This window comes from Cyprinodon variegatus, unplaced genomic scaffold (genome assembly GCF_000732505.1).
Source record: "Cyprinodon variegatus isolate N-32 unplaced genomic scaffold, C_variegatus-1.0 Scaffold352, whole genome shotgun sequence".
In the NCBI taxonomy this organism is placed as follows: domain Eukaryota; kingdom Metazoa; phylum Chordata; class Actinopteri; order Cyprinodontiformes; family Cyprinodontidae; genus Cyprinodon; species Cyprinodon variegatus.
The window spans coordinates 348,960-370,422 of record NW_015150805.1 but is presented as its reverse complement, the minus strand read 5'-3'; the positions used below and the strand labels follow the sequence as shown (position 1 = coordinate 370,422).

Below are 21,463 nucleotides of genomic sequence, written 5' to 3'. Positions count from 1 at the left end.
ATCAGTGGTGCTACTCCAATCTCAGGCCACAACCTGTTTCCAATAAACCTAAACAATGGTGTCTCTGTGAGTTCAGCCTTTTTTGTAAATGTTTGATGTAGGATTTCTGCTCAACAGAAGCCCCCTTGCAGTGCCATTCTGTGTGATCACTGATGTGGAATTTGGGAAGCTGGGATGGGAGAGAGGTGGAATCTGTTGTTGCGCTCCTCTTTTAGCGGGCTTTGGCCCATCACACTTTCTAACAAATACCTCTTTAGGGCTGGTATTTCAGCTTTGTAAGCAGTTATTTGCAGATTATCTGTTAAATACTTCTCTCATAATTATGATCTATTGGATGTAGATTGAGTGGTCCACTTTAATCTCTTGGAATACTGCTGGTTAGTGTGTTGAATAACTCTGCAGCCCTTCTGAAAAAGGGTTACCCCAACAGCAGGTGGTTGAGTTCTCTTTATATTCTCAGTCTCAAACCCATGATGGATGTAAAATCTTGTGCACAATCACAGCTTTACAGTCCTCACGCTTTGAATGAATGTGCTGATGTTGGGCATTACAAAGTTCAGGTGAGCCACTGATAAGTTACAAGCCAAACAGAAATCACTGGACAGAGGAGCATTCAACAAATGGTGCATAATTTGACCTTTGCCTGGGTGGTGGAGATAAGCTCTTCCTTTCTTTTTCTATTTCTGCCTTTTCTTGTTTATGCAGAGTGCGTGTCTGTTATCCATAACAACAAAGACACAGGGTTGGTTGTGGATGCCGGTTCTGGTTGCAGGGGGAGATTCTACGAAGATAAGCAGCTGCCTGTCACACCTGGAAGGGTCTAGGTAAAACAAGAGGTTTTGTCGCGTAGGAGGAGTCAGTGCAGTTCAAGGGAGGGTGAGAGAAGAGGGGTTTAACATGTGCTGAGAAGTGTGAGGGCAGAAGGCAGAGTCATTGCTGGCTCAACAGAGTGTGTATAAAAGTGGTTTGTTGAAGTCGAGCTGCTCACACCACAGCACCAGAAAGGAAGTGTGATAACCAGTCAGAGAAATGACTCTGTAACTTCTTTTTTTGTTTCTTTTAGACCCTGGAGGACTATTTTAAACAGACATGAATGGTGACAGCAGCAAACAACGCTATGTGTCAACCTTCAAGGTGCAGCTTCAGCCATCACGTCCCCCCTGTACACAAAATGGGACAAGAACGATAAACACCAGGACTGAAGGCAAATGTAATGAAACAGGTAAGAACTGAAGAGGGGATTACAAAATCAGATGATGTGTGTTTATTTTCAGTATGCCAGGCTTGTTGCATGTTTCATGTTACTGTTTCAATCATTCAACCAACAAGTTTGAACAAGCAGTGCATCTCATATGTTGATGCACTGAATATACCGACTTCAATTGAATTACATAGGGGCTTACAAAGAGACTACTTTTAAAGAAGAAATTACACAACACAGTTTGTTGGATATTTTATTTCATCATAGATTTTTAGCTTTCCTTTTTTGGCCAAAATGATTTTTTTTTTTGTGTCAACAAACTTAAAATTTGCTTCTTTCTCTATTATTCTTATAGTTAATAATTTCCTAAATTCAAAATTGTCACAGTTTCGTATTTTTAAAACTAATCATGTACAAGCTTGTTAATATCGCATGATGCATTTTAAAACCCAGCAATTATCTGGCATGCATGACTGCACACTTTCCCTCGCAAGTTGAGAAACTGTTCTGATATGTTTGACATGTCTTTTTTTTTTTTTTGGAACTGAAAAACGAAACTATAAGTGGATAATCGGAAGGTTTTTTTTTTAAAGATGACTGTTTCTGTATTAACCTCCAGATGCTTTAATTTAGCTTAAAGAAATGCATAAATGAATAAACAAATTACAAGAACGGCTTGTAAAGATGCGCCTTTCACAAGGCAATTCCATAACTTTACCACTTTAACGCATCAATTTTTAGAGTAAATTTAAAACTGAAACCTCTGGCTAAAGGTTGCAGGTGAAATATTGGCTTTGTTAAACAGTAACTTGAATACTACAGGTTTGTTTGCACAAGTGGAAGCTGCTAAATCTTATCTTGTCCATATTGATGGTGCTTTTTATTTCAGATTTGTTCATTATCAGGCATTTCTAGTTGAATCATGTCAGTAATGACAGTTCAGGCAGGCTGAATCCCAAACATAACACTTGTGTCCTTTAGCAAGACTGCGCCGGAATGAGGGAGGGTAATTCTTTGGAAAACTGCAACCAACCCCCACATGGCTGTGATCCAGATCTAATGAAATAACTCAGCTTCTGTCAAACAGAACAAGACATTTATCTTTAGCATATTATCAGGAAAATATTTGCACACAATCTAAAAAAAATATGCTTTGAGGAAGTTATTCAGTTTTAAAATCTAAAGCCATCATTAATAACAAGATTTACTCTGTCAGTGCAATGTTTGCTTCTTTTGGGAGAAAAGAAAAGAGAAATGTCTTACAAATTTTGGTATCTGAGAAATGCTTTACATACTGTCCATTACTTCCTTGCATGTTATTTTTATTTCTGCTGTGAAGCATTTTTCTTACGAAACAGACACAGAAAAAACTAAATTAGATGGTTTGTGATTTTGCTTTAAGTTGCAGACAACTATCTTTAATTAAGTTCCCAAAACTATATGATAGAAACAGTTTTTGAAGTTTTATTTGAAGTGATACTGACCGGCCTTTATTGGTCCACTTAGGGCTGCAGCTTGGTGCATTGAGGGACCTGTTTGGTATACAAGACTAAAGTTGAAACCAAGCCTCAACATGCAGAACAGGAATTTATGTGACTTTGAATGGGCCATGGGAATACTGGTTTGAGAAGAAGGGGGAGGCCAACTAGCCGGTCATTGCAACTAGGATATGGAGATTATCATCTCACATCAGATGTCAGTCAACTAAGAATAGAAAACTGATACTACCATTCACACAGGCTCACCACTACTGGATAATTGCCATTGAGATTTATTTTGCAATTTTTTTAACATTTAGGACATTTTAGTACCAAATGAGCATTACTGAAACGCCACACCCTACCTTCGGATGTTCATCTTTTTTTATGACCACGGTCCACTCATTATCTGATGATCAACCAATCCAGAACTAGTTTGTTGAGCATGACAGAGTTCAGTGCTCTCAATTGGCCTAAACAGTCATTAGATTTTAATCCAGCACACCACCTCTGAGATATGATGTCGATTTAAACTAAGGATGTGCATTCAACAAGCCTGCAGCAACCATTGCCATTGATGTTATTATACCAGAATTGACCACAAAAGCTTTACATCTTCTCTCCCTCTAGGTTCTATTAAAACTCTGGATCCACCAGTCTTTATAAAGCCGCTCGAAGACTGCAGTGTAGATGAAGGAACAGACTTTGTGCTTCGCGGAGTTCTCACAGGAAGTCAGCCCATCAAAGTGTCATGGCTGCATAATGGTAAGCAAGGGACAAAAACCTGGTTTCTTGTTTATAGTTTTGGGTTTTATTTAAACATAATAATAATGATAATTAGAACAAAAAGAGGAAACAAACAGTTTTGATTGAAGCTTTGAAAAGGAGCACGGATACCCAAAAATAATTCATACTGGGACAAATAAGGTCAGTGATTTAACTTTTCTGCAGGATGGCAGAGGACAGAGGTACATGACAAAAAAAAAATGCTTTGAGAGAGAGAGGGATAATTTCGTTTTTTTATACAGTCTCTTATCTAAAGAAGACATTTTATGGTGTGGGGGCAACATTTTCTGGGACGCAATCAAATTCCATATCATGAGGGGGAAAAAAACCCTTGGTTTACTTGGAGCTACTTCCTCCTTTTGTCTGTAAGTTGTTTACTCCCAGGTTTCCATTTAGTTCAATCACCAGCAGGATGTGACCCATTGCATGGTATTCATTTAGCAGCAAAATATAGACTTTGACAAAATACTCTGTGTTCACAGAAAATGTAGCTTTTCATTGTATTCATAAAGTGACTCTTTATTTGGTTGTTCACATTAGCTGCTGGTAAAACAAACTGTTTTATTTTACGTCACATGCCTTGTGTTTATAAACAAGGAGTGAGAGTTTTGGTATATTGCTAAAAGTATACATTCTTCCATCCAATTAATTTTAAGTTGGGTGATTTAATCACTTCCATTAACACCCATTTTTAAAGTCGAGCACCTTGGTATAATTTCTGACAGTGAGAATAAAAACATAGGTCACTCTCAGGATCTTGGTGGATTCCGAGATTTTTCTCCGGGATGAGTTGCCAGCTGTGCAACAAGTCCGGTCATGAAATTTCCTCATTCCTACATATCAGTGTCAGTGGGGTTTTTTGTCTTAAAAAGTGGAAGCGTTTCAAAACAACATCAACTTGGCCATGATCCGATATGCCACCTACACTGACCAAACAGGTACAGTAAATGGTGATGCTTATGGTGGGAAGAGGCCAGCAACCTGCTGCAGAGTTAATTGCTATAGAAACCTTATGGTCTTCAGATTAACATAAGAACAGTGTATGAACTTAACGGAGTAGGTCTCCATGACTAAGGAGCTGCATCCAAGCCATGCTTCATCAAGTGTTCTGCAAAGCTTTGGATGCACAGTTGTAAAGTATGCCACTGAAGCACTGGATTAATGTTCTCTGAAAGGATAGATTAAGCTTCTTAATCTGAAAACTTGAAGGACGTGTTTGGGTTTGATGGTTGCAAGGATAAAGTCACTTGTCTGAGGGTTTTACGTCAGGTGCTTCAGTGAAATGAACTCTGAATGTTCAGCATTCCTAGAGATTTTGTTCCAACTTTCTAGAAACAGTTTAAAGATCCCGCCCCCTGGGAAATGACTCTGCACTACACAAGGTCCATGTAGACAAGGATGAGGTAGTTAGGTCTTGATGAGTTTTACTGCCTGACTTCTCACCTTAACCCAACAGAACATCTTTGGGATGAATTAGAGCAGAGTGAGAGTGAGGCTTTCTCCAACATCAGTATATGACATAACAAACGTGCTTCTTAATGAATGGTCAAAGGTGCTCCTAAAGCTTGTGGACAACATTCCCAGAAAAGTTGAAGCTGTTATGGTGCAAAACGTGCACCAACTTATTAAACCTAAAAGATTGGAAACAGGGATCACCTTAGATGGTATACAAGTCAAGGCAGGTGAATGAATACTTTTGTTACTATAGTGTAATTAAGTAGGGGGGGATCAGTAAAATGTGTCGTGGAGACCTCAGGGTTATCATTTACACAGAGTCAAGCTAATGGCTACCAAGAATTTAAGCTAAGAGCCTTTAAAAAAAAAAAGGATCTAATAAAGAATAATTTCCCATCAGTTTAATACTGTACATGTTCCAGAGGATGCTGATTAAACATTAATGTTGTTGCAGCTTCAAAAGTTTAGATTTCCTCCTAAACTTCCATGCATTTCTATGACTTTGCTAAGCGTGTGGATCAGTCATGCTTCTACTCCTCATACTCCTCTGTTTCTCAGTCACCATGTCTCCTTCCATGTATTTTGAGTCATACAGGCTGTTTCATGGCCAAAAAGGCACAATATCCATTTTGTACAATAATATTTACCATTACTGAATCAAAAAAGGCACAGTGTCTGTGTTTGCAATGGCCCTCTTTGAAGTTGACAGTAAAACCACTTTCAAAAAATGGCATGATTAAACCTCAGCATTTTTAGACTTATGGTAAAAAAAAGGTATTTAATTTCAACATGTGTTCATTCATACCTTTATTTTCTCTACTCATTAAATCTTTAGAAAGGAGTGGTAGTAATCATAACCAGTCCAAGATGCACCTTGAACAGATCTCTTGTCAAGACAGGTCAAAGAGGAGAACAACAAGCTAACAAACCAACTACTGTAAATGTTTTTATTGTGGAAGTTTTAATTGGGAAAGTTATTTTCAAGATAGAGGTTAAGTATACGTGATTTATTCTATCCATTAGTCCAAATTGGACAATGTTAGACTCCGACAGGTATGACACTGACTGCTGATAACTGCAGTACCCCACATAACCCCACTTCAGTGTCACAACCTACGAGCTGAACATTGTGCTTCTGGATGACAATTTGTTTATTGTTTTATTTGTTTTTCTTTGGCAGGTGAAGTAGCACGCTTTGGAAACTCCTCCTTAAATGGCAGAGACGTCAGTTTTGTGGTGAAGGATTGCTTACCGGAAGATGCTGGCGCCTACACATGCTTGGCTGAAAACCGTGCAGGGCGGACATCCTGCAGTGCAGCGGTGTTTGTCCGAGGTAAGAGGAATCACTATTTGAAAAGTTTTTGTCATAGTTAAAATGTCACAGTTTCATTATTGACTCCATGAACCGAAGATTTGTGTTCTGATTATTTTTTTTATCTGAATGTTCCAGTGTTTGCAGCCAAATCAGTTCACATTTAACTGTCTCCACTTTGACACTTTAAAATCACACACTGTGATGTATTGTAATGGATTTTTATACAGTAGACCACCACAAAATGTCACATAATTGTGTACTAGAAGAAAAAACTGTTTTTAAATGCTGTTTGTTCAATTTTACAATAGAAAATAAGGGACAAAGGGTAAATGACATTAAAATCAATCTCTTTAGCATGCATATGAAATGCTAAGAGTGGTAAAAAAAGGTTTATGGCATAGGATCTGGAACACACCACTTCTCTTGTGTGACACAGTAGTGGCAGTATCATGTTGTGTTGATGCTTTTCTTAGGCTGTTACAGAGAAGCTGGTCAAAAATAATGAACTAAATGTATGACAGGAAAAGACCAGTCAGGACCATCTTCCTGCAGACCACAAATGCAATTTGATTCATGCAATCAAAGCTTCAACAGAAATGCTTTTGAAAAAAGTTAACTGAATAATGGCCAAGTAAAAATAGCTCAATTTGCATTAACTATTTAGCAGGGATGTATGCACAAACAACTATGCATCTTTCTAGACGTGCTGGTCGGCCTATCCCAAAATACAATGATAATAAGTACTGTAAGTGTAACAAAAGAGAGTGCACAATACAGTAGTATTAATATAAATGCCCTCTACAATTTGCATTTATGAACTGCCTTGTTTTGGTTTATCAAACAAAATCTCCCTCCAACAAAAAGAAGCTTGAGCTCATAATGAACAGATGAGTTATGAATACTTCATTAAGGCACGTTTAGAGCTCTCTCTAGTTTTGTTTTTTTCATTATTCCTCCTTTCCCTTCCTCTTACTTCTGACCATTTCAGACTTCGAAAGTATCTTTGATGTCTCAAAGCTGCCCACTTCTGCATTCAAGAGCACCGTGGAAAATGGGCTGTCTTCACAAACCTCCAAACCTGAGCAGCACTTAATAAAAGGATCTATTTGTTCGTCGCCTGTAAAGTCTGTTCAACAAAGCCCAGTGTCCTCACCAAAAGGTAAAGGCATTCATCACATATGACAGTAATTTAATTTGTGGTCACATTTGTTTATTGTTTATTTTATTTTTAATGTAAAAATCCAAATATATAAATTTGTAGTCTGGAAAAAATGCAGTTGTTTGTTTTTCCTCTGGATCAGGAAATATCTTGACTTGAGGATGTTCCTGTTTAATCTTTAAAAGGAAGCAGTCCTAACCTCATTGGCTGTTGGGCGACATGTATGCCAATAGCACAATCCCTCAGAAACAATGTAGCTCCCTGATACACCCACTGGAAGTTTTTATTTCCAACTAAATGCCATATAGGGAAGTGGACATTGCACTGAATGTACATTGAAACTTCCCGAGTCTGCACTGATAGCCATGGTAGTCAAAGTTGAGCCACTCCTTCATTTTCAACAGCTTAAACCTCCCCTGTCTTCACCTCTCCACAGAACCCATCCCAAAGAAGAGAACTAACTCAGCAACAGGTAAGAAAAACTAATTACTTCTTTTTTTTATGCCAAACTGTGGTTTTAATAAACATCTAGGCTATAATATTTTTTCTTCTCTTTTACTTTGTGCCATATATTGTATATTAGCTCATTTTGGTAATTTTACTTATATTTGGGTTTTAAAGCTGTTATGGTTTAAAGTGGGCCTGCAATTTCCTTTTAAATCTCTGTCAAGAAATAAAAAAAATGTTTTGCTCTTGCTTATTGTGCTTTATTATAATGAGAAACATGGCCTCAGGGTGTTGGCTGCATGAACAAAGACATGAAAAAAGACAGGATAATGCCCAGCATCTGCTTTATTGTAAACATAGTGTGTCATATTTCCTTTTTCTTGTTTTTAATTATCGAATGTGATATGAAGGTCGGCTAGAAATTGGACACTGTGAGTTAACTGTTACCAATAAAGGCTTTTCATATAAAGTTATCAGATGAGCTCATTTGAATTAACCACCCTGATGCCACAATATTTACATACCGACAGCATGGGAGGAGAAGATAACTTAAGCTCATATATGGACTGGTTTTAAGAGAGTGAGCTGTTTTAACTACATTAAACAGGCCTAACAACAAAATGAACTGGGTTAACAAGTATAGCATAAGTGTTTTGCTCTTTGTGTCTACATAATACAATCGGTATTCTTGCTGAAGCAATAATGATGGTATCAGGATGAGTGTTACACTCCCTGTCATGTAGCACAGAACAAAGTCAAGATCCCTCAGCCAGCCCTTATCTCTAAAGTTGCACACAATTCTTTATAGTTTCCTTCCAGAAAGAGGGAAAAAAAATTAAACTCTGACCTCGAAGTCATAACAGTTCGGTTGCTTTGTCTTTACAGGCCCAGTGTTAAGCTTTAAAAATCCACCCCGACATTTAGAGGTGAAGGTGGGGCAGACTGCCAAGCTGACCTGTTTTTTCACCGGAAGCCCCCCTGTGCTCTCCTGCTGGATCAGGAACAAAGAACAGGTAAAAATAAGGTAAATGGACAACTTGTGGGTTTCTCCCCAGTTTTATCTATAACCCAGTTTTCTGTTTTTGTGTGTGCAGATAGTCGACAGCCCAGAATTGTGGACTGAACACACAGAACAGAGCAGTACGCTGGTCATAAAAGAGGCCAAACCACAGCACACAGGCCGCTACACGGTTGTGGTAAAAGACCGCAAAAGCTCAGCCCAACACACACTTACCCTTTCTGTCATAGGTAAGATAGTACGTACAACATGGCACTCACTGGCCACTTCTTAATAATGCTAGGTTCGATTTTTTTTTTTTTTTTCTCCTCAGGTAGGTGTCAAACATTCCCCAGAGATTATTGCATTCCACAGTTTTGAAACCAGATTAACATTTGAACAGTTGCTCCATTTATTCATTTGTCGTGTCACTTTTAGAGGCTGACTTCCTGTGAGAACTACTTGTGACACTTGGTTAATTCCTCCATCCTCAAATGGATCCATATTTTTGGTTTATGAAAACTGTAGCATCTAGTGCTGGGCAATAAATTGCATTTGCAATATAATCGCAATTGAATAACATGCAATATTCAAATCACAGAAGCTATAAATATTTGTCATATTACAATTAACTAAGGTAAGAAATTAAATTTTTCACTCCAACTCTTTAGGTGGTGATGATATGTTTAAACTGGGTTTGTCACCACACAGTGGGGAAAAGAGTTTAGCTAGCACGCAACTCCAGGCATGCAAATAGAAGTAAACACTTTTTTACAGGAGGTTACAGTAAAATGCAGCAACGATGGACACAAGCAAGCTTGAAAAACTGAAAGCCTAAGATTAAACATTTGGATGATTGTGGTTAGCATAAAGGAAAATCAATAGTGCAATAGTGGTTAAAAATAATTGCAATTTTGATTTTGCTACAAAAATGTTTAGAACTATTAGTTACACACCAATATCTGCACACTAGAATGCTATTTAGCTGCCCCAATACATCCCAAAGCAGCTCTGTTGGATTGAGATCTGGTGGCTTTGATGGAAATCTATGTTCTATGAGCTCATTTTCAAGGTCAAAAACGATCCTGTTGTACTCTCAAAGCTTAACTGGAAGCAAAGGGCTCAAATAAAACCAGCAGCAGTCTGAACCCTTTAATAAACAATATGGAGCTCTTATGCTTTGTTTACACCAAACTTTGACCTTACTCTCTAAATAGGATCAGGAATAATTTTTTTCTGAATCCGTTTTTTTCTGTGTAAATTATGGCCTTATGATTGTCTCCATACTGCTTCAACGTTCAAAAGAAATATTCAGGTCTCTCTCTTAATCTTACCCAATCTGTCCATTCTCCTCTTGACCTTTTGGCATTAGAATATGTTCTATTTTACAAAAAAATCTTGGTAAACCCATGAAATGTTCCATGAAAACCAAGCAGATTAACAGTTTTTTCATATATATGTTTAGATCAAGCCATCTGGCATCAAAAGCCATGCTCCCATCAAAGACACCCAAATCACTTTTCTTCCCTATTTTGTATAGATGCTTAAATCCAATGAGTTCCTTCTATACTATTGGCTAAATCCTTTACCAGACCTTTGGCAGGTGTACCTTATAAAATGCCCTTTGAGCATGTTAAAGGCCTGATCTTTAAAGATTCCAAATAAAGCACTTAATTACTTGGGGAATAAATAAAAAAAGTGTTTATGCTAGAAGTGGTAATGTAAGGAGTATTACTGTGATAGAGGTTTCCTGGTAGTTGTTAATATTTCGTAATTGTTTTTATTGCTATAATCATGCATCGGTATGAGTTCAGTTTTTTTTAAATATTTTTTTGGCTTTGGTTTAACTGTACATACTGTAGAACAGCTGCATGTATTTGCACCAGCCTGCTCAGGCATGGTTTTCAGTACTAATTTCCTTCTCGTGTTGTTTTTCCTGAAAGTCTAAGTATGTTTCCATGTGCACATAATCTCTCTTCATCATTCATCGTTGAACCAACGCCTCCTTTGGGGCCACAATGAAGGTTGACAGATTTTTAAGAGGGATTTTGTATTCCTACCTGACTTGTAAAGGTGATAGACCCAAAAGGTTTTAAAAATCAATTTCCGTTTTATTTTTAACATGATTTGCATGTCCTCCACATATAAAGTTTCACAGTAAGGTCATTAGAATATGATCTTCAATTTATGAAGCTAAATATACAAAAAAAAGTTTGCATGTGCCACTTACTGAATTGCACATGCAAATTGCTTTGCACCTTATTGGAGGATCTGCTCCGCACGTTCAGACAAGTTTCTATATGTTTCAATACACAAACTTACCAAAGATTAGTCCAATCCAATCTACTTTATTTATATAGCACATTAAACATGTTTCAAATGTGTTGTACATAAAGATCAGGCCTTATGTGTTTAAACCAAGTGCAGCTGTTGTTTATACTCTTGTACCTCTGTCATCCTTCCAGACAGGCCAGAGCCTCCTGCTTCGTGTCCCGTAGCCTCTGTCATAACTTCATCCAGCCTTGTGTTGTCCTGGTCGGGACCCTGCTATGACGGCGGCAGTGCCATCCAGGGCTATGTGGTGGAAGTAAGAAACCAGAGTTCTTCTGAGTCTGGGAGGTGGGAAAAGCTCACTGCTGAGTGTGCAAGCACCTCATACCAAGTGTCGTTCGGGCTTCAACCAGAACAGGAGTACTATTTTAGAGTGAGAGCTTATAACACAGTGGGGGAGAGTGAACCCAGCCCAGTTTCAGCAGCAGTGAAAATGGAGGACACAGGTGAGGTGTAATTGTTATCTGACTAGTATACTCGGAAAAAGTGAAGACAGTTTTCATCTGAAAGGAAATGTTTCATTGAACCTGGTGTGTTTCTACTAATAGATCCAAAGAGTACCCAAGCAGAAGCCCCTCAGTACTCCTGTGTCACCATTGACTCTACTCACAAAGTTACAGATCACTACAACTTGCATGAGAAATTGGGCACGTAAGTATCCAGAGATCACACATGCATGAGTGTTTTTTCTTTGATCTTAAGCCAAAATTCACTTTCTCGAGAAACCAAATGATTGTTTTCAGGAAGAGAACAGAAACTTTTGATTGGAGTGAAGCCAGAGGGGAAATTATGCTCTGAACTTTTTTTGCACTGTCAGCTTGTAGAAACATGTTTCTTTTAAAAACGAAGAAAGAGACTCGTAAGTTTTAATGATGACATAAATACATAAATAAGAGTTCACTTTGACAGATTGAGAAAAGAGAAATCACAATGCAAATTTAGTATTTAGTCCCTAGGAAGCCAGATTTTCTTGTAATCTTTTAAAGTAACCAAATTTTTTAATTACTTTAGGAAGATATAAGCTAATTGCTTTTTGTTAGTTTACCTTGTTAGTGGAAGAAGGTGCTTTAATATCTGATTGATTTCAAGTGTAAAAAAAAAAAAAAATCAACTTTTCATAATCTATTAATTTTTTTTTCTGTTCTATCTGTTCTAAATAATCCCAGAAATATAAGGAAGTAAAAATGGGTACAAAAAAACTTTTTGAAAGACCTTCTGAAAATGTTGTGCTTAAAATTGCTAAAAAAAAAAAAAAGAATCTGAAAAGAACTTTGAAAAAACATAAAATTCGAAGAAATATTTGAAAAATAAAATGTATAAATTTAGGCAATAAAATGTATGAACCTGCTTGTCTGAATCTGATTAGTGGTTCTGTTCGGCTCGCATTTCCTCCCTAAAGTTCTTAAGTGAGAGTGACTTATGTCCTCTTCAGGGGAAAATTTGGCTTGGTGTTCAAACTCACCCATAAGGAGACGGGCCGTGTGTTTGCGGGAAAGTTCTACAAAGGACGCCGAGCCAAAGAGAGGGAAGCTGCCCGCAAGGAAATCGAGCTGATGAACCACCTCCATCACCCCAAACTGGTCCAGTGTCTGGGGGCTTATGATCACAAACCAGAGATGGTCATGGTAATGGAGTTGTAAGTAATATATTGTCAAGTTCTCATTGCAGCTTTAGGTCCTGGGAGTGTGCCAGGTCTCAAAGTTTAATTTTTTCCTGCAGTATTGCAGGAGGGGAGCTGTTTGAACGCATTGTGGATGACAACTTTGAGCACACTGAGCCTGCCAGTGTGCGCTACATGCAGCAGATTCTGGAGGGGATTGCTTTTATGCATCAGCAGAACATTGTGCACCTGGATCTGAAACCTGAAAATATTGTATGTGTGGATACCACTGGCACTTCCATCAAGATAATTGACTTTGGATTAGCCAGTAAACTTGGTACGTCAGGGGAAATTATATTGATATTAATGCATTTCACATGTTGGATCTGTTTCCTCAGTTTTGTGTTGCTCGTTTGCACAGATGAGAACACGGGTCTGAAGGTGATGCATGGCACTCCGGAGTTTGTAGCTCCTGAAGTTATAAACTACGAACCTGTGACTCTGGCTACGGATATGTGGAGCATTGGCGTCATCTGCTACATCCTGTGAGTCACCTTGTTGTCCCGTCTCTATCAAAAGGGTATTTTGACACACTTATTCATTTTATTGCCATGACACAAATAAAGGATCGGGATCACTCTTGTTAGGGCGCAATAAATTCAAAGCATGGATCTGAATCACTGTGACATGATTGGCTTTCACCCATGGATTCACCTGCATCCACACCTGACATTTTCTGTAAACGCCCCCATAAAATATCAAAGTAAACCTAGTGTTATACAGAGACCTGTTTAATTTTTGCAGTTTATATGCAGGAACATATATTTCAGTAAGTCAGAAACAGACAGGTCACTAAATATTTGGGCAGGCATTTCATTTTTGACAATGTTGCAAAAAAAGTAACATAAACGTATTTCAGTTTAATAGATGTTAATGATAATTAGATGTTTAACATCTATGCAAGGTAACTTGTGCAGCCTTTATAGTTACCACATGTTACAGGTGTCAAGTAACAAAGTACAAATACTTTGTTACCTTACTTGAGTAGAGACTTTTTACTTCTACTCCTTTTTTTTTTTACATTTATCTCTACTTTCTAACATTTTAAGAATAGACACATTAGTTTTGTTTCATTTAAGCTAATTTTTTTTATGGCCTGTTGTTATTCAAAAAAAATAACAAAACAATCAAAATGATTTGTTTCATCAAGACAATTAATTTCCTTGTGTGCCGCACCAACTTGTTGTTTGCCACATACAAAAAATAAATTGTTTTTTAAGGTTATGCAAAGTTAGATTTGACGCTGTTGTCATTAGTTATAGAACTAAGAAAATTAAGCAGGAAGTTATCATCCAGGATTGTAGAAAAAATGTCCTTTAATAGGGTAGTGCAGTAAAGCATATTGTCCATAACATGTTTTCCTACATTACATTTACTTTTATACTTTAAATAGATTTAAAAATGGTACTTTTGCTCTTTTACTTGATTTAAAATCTTAAGCTGATGCTCCAACTTCTACAAAAATGTTTTTAAACATTAAGATACGGTAAGTACTTTTACTTGAGTAAACATTAATACTTTGGCACCTCTGGTAAAAAAAAGCCACACCCCAGAACTATTGCTCTGTAATGTCTGTTTGAAATTACAAGCTTCCATGTATTTTATTGGGGTTTTTAATTTGACAGACCAACATGAATGGTAAATAATTGTTAAACAAATATAAACTAACAAATGTATATTTTTTTATGGTGGAATATAACAATTAATATCTACCTGAAAAATTCCCCTCACAGTGATACATTGAGGTACAATAATGCTGCAGGGTTGATCTTCCTCTGCAGGAAAATGGAAACTGGTTAAAGACGACAAAAAAAAATGTTATGGGCTTCATGAGAGTAAATGTGGTTTGAGAGATCAGCTTCCAGATCCTAAATGATGAAGACTTTCTACCAAAGCTAAACTGATTTTAATAGAGACTCGAGTGCAAAGAAAATGGGCAAGGTTTTTAATTTCTGCTTATGTAAGGCCGCTTGGAACATACTTCAAACAACTTTTCTGTCAACAGTAGAGCAAAATGATGAGTGACAGACAGTTTTGTGATCGTGGTTAGTCTAAAAGGTTTATTTTCTTTCACTTTAAAATATGAGGTGCTTTGTGTTGCCTTAAAACCCCAAGAACATATATGGAACATGGAAAACTAAAAATGTTCTATGTGTAGGATTTGCAGATATAAACAATATATTCATAAAAGCTGAAGAATGTGGAATGACAATGAAGTCCAACTTTATAATGGTAAAACAAGCAAAAAAATCAACAAGTAAAATACCAATTAAATTTAATACTCTACTGCCACCTAGTGGTAGAATAATTTCCTAGCATTTTTCCTCACTTTCTGTTTCAGGCTTAGTGGCGAGTCTCCATTCCAGGGAAACAGTGATGCAGAGACACTGGCTTTGGTCACTGCAGCCCAGTGGGAGTTTGATGAAGAGAGCTTTGAAGATATAACACAGGAGGCTCAGGATTTCATCAGCTCTCTCCTAAATAAGGACCCCAGGTCATTTTACAGACATGTAATCCAAACTCTTTCACATTCACACTTTACAGTTGGTCTAATGCAGCTCTCATTGTATCTGTTAGGCAGAGGATGTCATGTGAAGAGGGCCTTGCTCATCCCTGGATGGAGAAGTTTGACTCTGAGAATCTTTGTTCTACAAAGACTCTGTCCAAGGAGAAAATGAAGAGGTTTTTAGCCAGGCAGAAGTGGAAGGTAACACGATTTGACCATTTGGGCTCATAAGATGAGAGTTGGTTTGAAGTCTCATTAAAATGTGTCAAGGCCATGTTGGCCCTAAAGAGAATGGCTTTGCTGTCTAAAAACGAAAGCACTGCATCTCTCGCAAGCCCTGAAAAGGGTAAGATGATTTCTGNGGCTCATAAGATGAGAGTTGGTTTGAAGTCTCATAGAAAGCTGGCAAGGCCATGTTGGCCCTAAAGAGAATGGCTTTGCTGTCTAAAAACGAAAGCACTGCATCTCTCGCAAGCCCTGAAAAGGGTAAGATGATTTCTGTTCTTTCCTCTTTTTGAATGAGTCATATAACCGTATGTGCGTAAGAATATAATTTACTTTTGTCTTCTAGATTTCCTGCTCAGCCCTGAAGCAGAGGATGCGCTAGAGTCTTTGGAGCGTAAGATGCAGGGACCCCCCCAATTTACCAAGAGCTTGGAGGACCAGAAAGTAGCCCAGGGTTCCTGTGCCCGTCTGTCATGTCACCTTAGTGGTAGGCACCCTTTTCTTTCAAACTGAGCACATAACATAGAAATTAAGATTTAAGTTCCGGTCAGATTTAAGTAATAAGCAGAGTTATGTAGACTGAAATCTATCAAGACTATATCTTCAGTGAAACCTGTTTATATTAATCAGCCTGTTTATTAACCTGACCAGGATGTTAGGTGTGTTGATCTACAGATTTAAAGTGCTGTTGATTGGAAACGATGTCAGAGCTAAGTTGCTTGGTCCCCACAACCAGTAGCAGAACTAGAACTACCACCAGATTAAAGTGGAGCAAATGTATTCCAAAAGAGACCCAACGACCAATAATTTCAGGTAAAAACTGGAAAAGAACCTTGAGAGTGCAGATTTCTGCCAAGCAGCAAATTTTGCCCCATATTGTAACCTACACCTAGAGCTAAAACTCCCACATGTCGTTTGGATCTTAACCAAATTTAAATGAATTGTTCCTTGGTATACGCGCACCTATGTTAAAAAATTTCATTAAAATCCATCCATATGTTTTCAAGTTATCCTGCACAGAGACAAACATACAATCTTTCCTAAAAGCATAACCTCCTTGGCAGAGGTAATTAAATGAAAATACTTTAAAAATATATATATATTTCCACATTATAAGGTTTAGTAGTTAATTTTATATTAATATGAATGAATGAATGAAAATAAAAATTTCCATTTAAGTGAAAATAAAAAGGAAAATATATAACAAAAAACAATTTAAAAGGACACAAAACAAAAAATAAGTTATACTTTCACAGTTTCCTTGTCATATTATGATATTAACAGGATTGAAAAGGAGTGGGAAGAGGTATACACTTTTTAGGACTTCCCACCCCTTACTACAATCATACTTTTTATGTATTTTTAACATATTTCAGCCTCGCATAACTCTGAGTATACATATAGATAGATAGATGTAATTAGTGTTACACTGAATCCAGGTTCATCTGTTCACAAACAAAACTAAGTAAGTCATTAATTATAATAACCAGTTCTATTATATTTGAGGTTCAATTGAAAAAAAAGCAATAACTCTGTTTGCAGCAGCAACCGTTTAAGATTAAATATGCAAACTGATATCCTCTTATTTTTCTTTTTTAACCCATATTCTATTTGTTTAAAATGTGCTATTATTCTAATCATAAATAGCGTTTAGTTTCTGAATAGTTTTAACACTTTAGAGCAAATCATTTATGTTTTATGCATCCACATGTACAGATTTTTAAGGTTAGAAAGGATAACCTAAAACATACCTTTTATATTTTAGTTTCATTTATGTAACTCCACCAATATAAATCAGATTCTGCTTATTTAAAAAGTCTTATTTAAGTCTTATTTAAACAGTTTCTTTATAATCTACTAATAACTTAATTGGTCAATTTGACTGTTACCATATTATTACTCTGTTCATGTATTCGGGTGTAAAAACACCAGCTATCTCACTCTTGTTTCATTTGCTGCAGGATATCCTGATCCAGAGGTGGTGTGGCTGTGCGGAGATGAACCAGTAGAGGAATCGTCCACCGTCCAGATAGAGTATGAAGACGATGGCCGCTGCACTCTGATTCTTTCAAAAGTTGCACCAGAGGATGGCAATGTTTACACCTGCAGGGCAACCAATGACCACGGGGAAATATCCTGCAAAGCTAAACTAACGGTTCTGTAATAGAGTCAGCATTTCTATGAAAACAAAGAGGAACTGTACAGATACAATGTTCTTGAGTGCCTAAATGTATATAGTTACAGTGCGTATGGATGCAAAGGAGGCAAATGAGGAATGTACTGTTAAGCTTGTTGGTCAACTGGAAAACTATAACGCATTGATATACACAGTCTAGATAAAGTACGTGAATATAGTTACAAACCTTTGTTGAGTAAGAGTTGATATTTCCATGTATGGCTAAGATATATTTATAAACTGATTTATACATTTAGATTTTAGCTGATAATGTGAACTATGGAGAATAGCCGCACCTGTATGTTAGATTTAAATCTTAATATCGAAAGATAAAATGGGCTAAAACTACACTGTTGGTATCAATTTGTAAGGATGGTGTCGTATTTTTGATCTGCGTTAAGGTTTTAGTGGAAATTTTTTTTTAGATGTTTTTAGTCTTTATTCTAGAATTAGCTTCATCAGTTTTTATTTTGCTTAGAAAGAAACGTAGATCCATCAAAAGCGGGTTTAGTTTAAGTTTATGACTTCCTCTGTGCCATCTTTGCAGCTCTTTGTCTAAAGTGGGTTCTCAAAGAAATGAATATTAGCAAATATTTTTGTACATAATAAAAGTTTATAAAATTACTCAGTTTTTTTTTTTCTTTAGAAATAAATTCATTTTTCACCTCTGTTTCACCAACAGGGTTAGGTACATGTTATAGTTTTATTGTCAAATGTTATGTCAGTACAATTCTGGGCTGTTTTGTCCAGTTAAAGTTCGATATATTGAAGCTGATGCAGGATTATTTATTTTAGATGCTAACTATGCTAACATGGCAGCTAATCAGTTATTTGTTTGGCTATACAGAAAACTATAAAGGAAGCAGAATTTCAGTGTAAGCAATCCAAAATACCTAAATTTTCTTTTTCATTATAGTGTTATAAATCAATGGTCTGAAGTGATGTCATTCAAACATCGGATGCCATTACAAGCATATAAGCCATATTTAATGGTTTGTTCTCTGCTTTTATTTTGCAAAACACTGAACCTTTTTTTTTTTTTCCGCAAAACACCTAATCCTTTTGCATCAGCTCCCATTCCAACAGTAAGGTCTAATTTGTTTCGAAAGGGGGCGTGGCCGTTTTCAAGGGTTAAGTACATGGATGTTTGAATCAGTATATTGTATTACATACTATCAGCTATCACTAAGTTCCTCCAGGAAGTGAAACCAATGAGAGAAGGGCAAGGAAAAAAAATTAACCCTTTTATCAGTTCTTATCAGAATCAGAAATACTTTAATAATCCCAGAGGGAAATTACTTTTGTTACACGCTCCAGTTACAGTTTTTATATATATATATATATATATATATATATATATATATATATATATATATATATATATATATATATATATATATGCATATGTAGAAACTAAATCCAAATAAAGTGAATATCCAACTAAAGTGATAAATCCAAGTAAAGTGATACGTGGCGTGCAAAAATAGTGCATATACTAAATATGAAGATTGCCTTAGTAAATAGAGAAACTTTCAAATAACACCCTAAATCAGGGGTCTTCAACGTTTTCCAGGCCAAGGACCCCTAAACTGATGACTAGATGGAGCGGGGACCCCCTAATTAAATATATGGTATGAAATAATGTTCTATCATGGGATTATTAAAGTATTTCTGATTCCTGGTTGATGGGACAGGTGTTGTGGATGAAACGGTGCCCAGCTTGAAAGAGCTTCTGTGTGTTGCTGAATGTGTGCATTTATGACTGAAAGACATCTTCTGCCTCCATTTATCTGTTTACTACAGTCTGTTGAATTCATGTTAATGTGGATTTAAAGACCTTTCAATTAGTGGAAAAAATTGCAGGGGGGAATATAAAAAAAGTCTAATCAACCAAAACTTTCGCGACCCCCATGCAGTACCTCCGCGGACCCCCTAGGGGTCGCGGACCCCATGTTGAAGACCTCTGCCCTAAATGCATTTCCACTTAATGGAACAACAATGCCATATTTCATCTAATAAAGAAAACTACATGTCTATTGGTTTTGTGTGGTTCCCAGCCGCTTTACTCAGGAACCTGTATTGCCTGTTTTATGTGTTTCCTTGTTGCGTCACACCAGAAAAGAATGGATGATTAACAGGCTTCTGCAGCACTTGATTGCTGACGATTTGAATCAGGTCACCTGGATCAGAGACATGGCTAAAGCATGCAGGGCAGGGGTCCCTGAGGACCAGAGCTGGGAACTACTAAGGATGGGGTATAATTACTCATTCTATTTTAATTCAGAAGTTTTTATTACAAATTGCGCAGAGACTTCCCCTAAAAGTCTGAAATTTGAGTGAGAAAGTAAGAGCTTTATTTCTAATGCTGACCTAAAAAAGAAAATATGGGGGCTTCATGGACCTTATGAAAGCTTTAGAATAACAGTTACATTTCACCATTTATATCCATTTACTTATAATAAAATCTTGTCTTATTTGGTGGAACTAGATGTTTCCAAATAATTTTCTGCTGTGCTTCTCGTTAACAAGTTGCCAAAGCATTAAAGGTCAGGGGGTCTAAAAACGAAAGCAAGTCATTCTTTGCTGTTGTTTAATTTCATTCAAAACAAATAATAATACCAACCAGTCATTTCTGAGTAATATTTGTCCTTTATATACAAACACATAAAGCTACAACGATTCAAAGCAGCAATTACAGATTCAAAGTGTCCCAACATGTGGTTTATAATTTCATTATTGAAGTAAACCCCCACCTTCAGCCCAAGGTTTCCCAAAGTTTAAAATTAATGGCTATGATTAAGTTTCCATTTTTATAAGTCTAAGATTATTTTAAAAGTTAAACCTCCTTGAAAAGTCAGGGGCGGATCTAGGATTCTACGAGGTCAGGGGCTTAGCCCTGAGGGTGAAGGTGAGAGTGTAGACTTTCTGGTAAATCCCATTCTGATGTAAAATATGACAGATTACTGGATTAAGGACATTTCAGGCATATGACATGCACACATACTTCCTAAAAATATGGAAGGAGGAGGAGGATAGAATGGATATTTCAGCTGCCTGAAATAATCGGTTCCCCCTGCTAACATGGGAAGAAATTAATTTACCTGCAAGTCTTTAACTGTGTTTATTCCTCTCTTCATCAACAATAGATACTGTGGATTTGGTAACATTTGATCATTATTTGCCAGAGTTATGAGAGGAAAGTCTAACATTTTAGCCACCTGGACTGAGCTGGGCTAAAGTGGCAGCAGCGACAGAGAAACACTTCTGCCTCACTGGAAAAATTTGAAATCTAGATAAGTCATTTTTTCTTAAAATAAGTGCATTTGTTCTTGGATTGAGGAGATAAAAGACACATTTTTCCAATGGAACAAGACAATTTACACTTAAAATAAGAAAACACAATTGCATTGTCTTATTTCAAGTGCTTATTATCTAATTATCTTATTTTAAGAGTAAGAAATACTCATTCTATTGGCAAACTATCTCATTTACCTACTCATATTAAGAATAAATACAGTTAATTTAAGAAATTTCTACTTATTTCTAGGTCGTTTTCCCAGTGTTCTGCATGCTGCCACTCTCTGGTGAATTCCAGTACTGCACATTTTACTCAGATCAGCTTAGAGGCTTAGATCTGGGTTTCTTGGGAGAACATCCGGGGCTGTAGCCCAAGTAGCCACACCCTAGATCCGCCAATGGAAAAGCTCCCTGTTATATAATGCTCAGG

The 21,463-nt window shown here is 36.9% G+C and overlaps 1 protein-coding gene across 1 annotated transcript; it reads left to right on the top strand.

Moving 5' to 3' along the window:
• Positions 1–753: 753 nt before the first annotated feature.
• Positions 754–18,352, top strand: LOC107091785 (myosin light chain kinase, smooth muscle-like). The gene is made up of 17 exons (XM_015385939.1): positions 754–824; positions 3,272–3,444; positions 6,101–6,253; positions 7,224–7,394; positions 7,831–7,866; positions 8,727–8,854; positions 8,936–9,089; positions 11,304–11,615; positions 11,718–11,820; positions 12,602–12,805; positions 12,889–13,106; positions 13,191–13,314; positions 15,171–15,323; positions 15,407–15,536; positions 15,734–15,821; positions 15,907–16,047; positions 17,522–18,352. The coding sequence occupies exons 1-17, from the start codon at positions 754–756 to the stop codon at positions 17,722–17,724; spliced, it is 2,562 nt and encodes an 853-aa protein (XP_015241425.1). The 3' UTR covers positions 17,725–18,352.
• Positions 18,353–21,463: the final 3,111 nt, after the last annotated feature.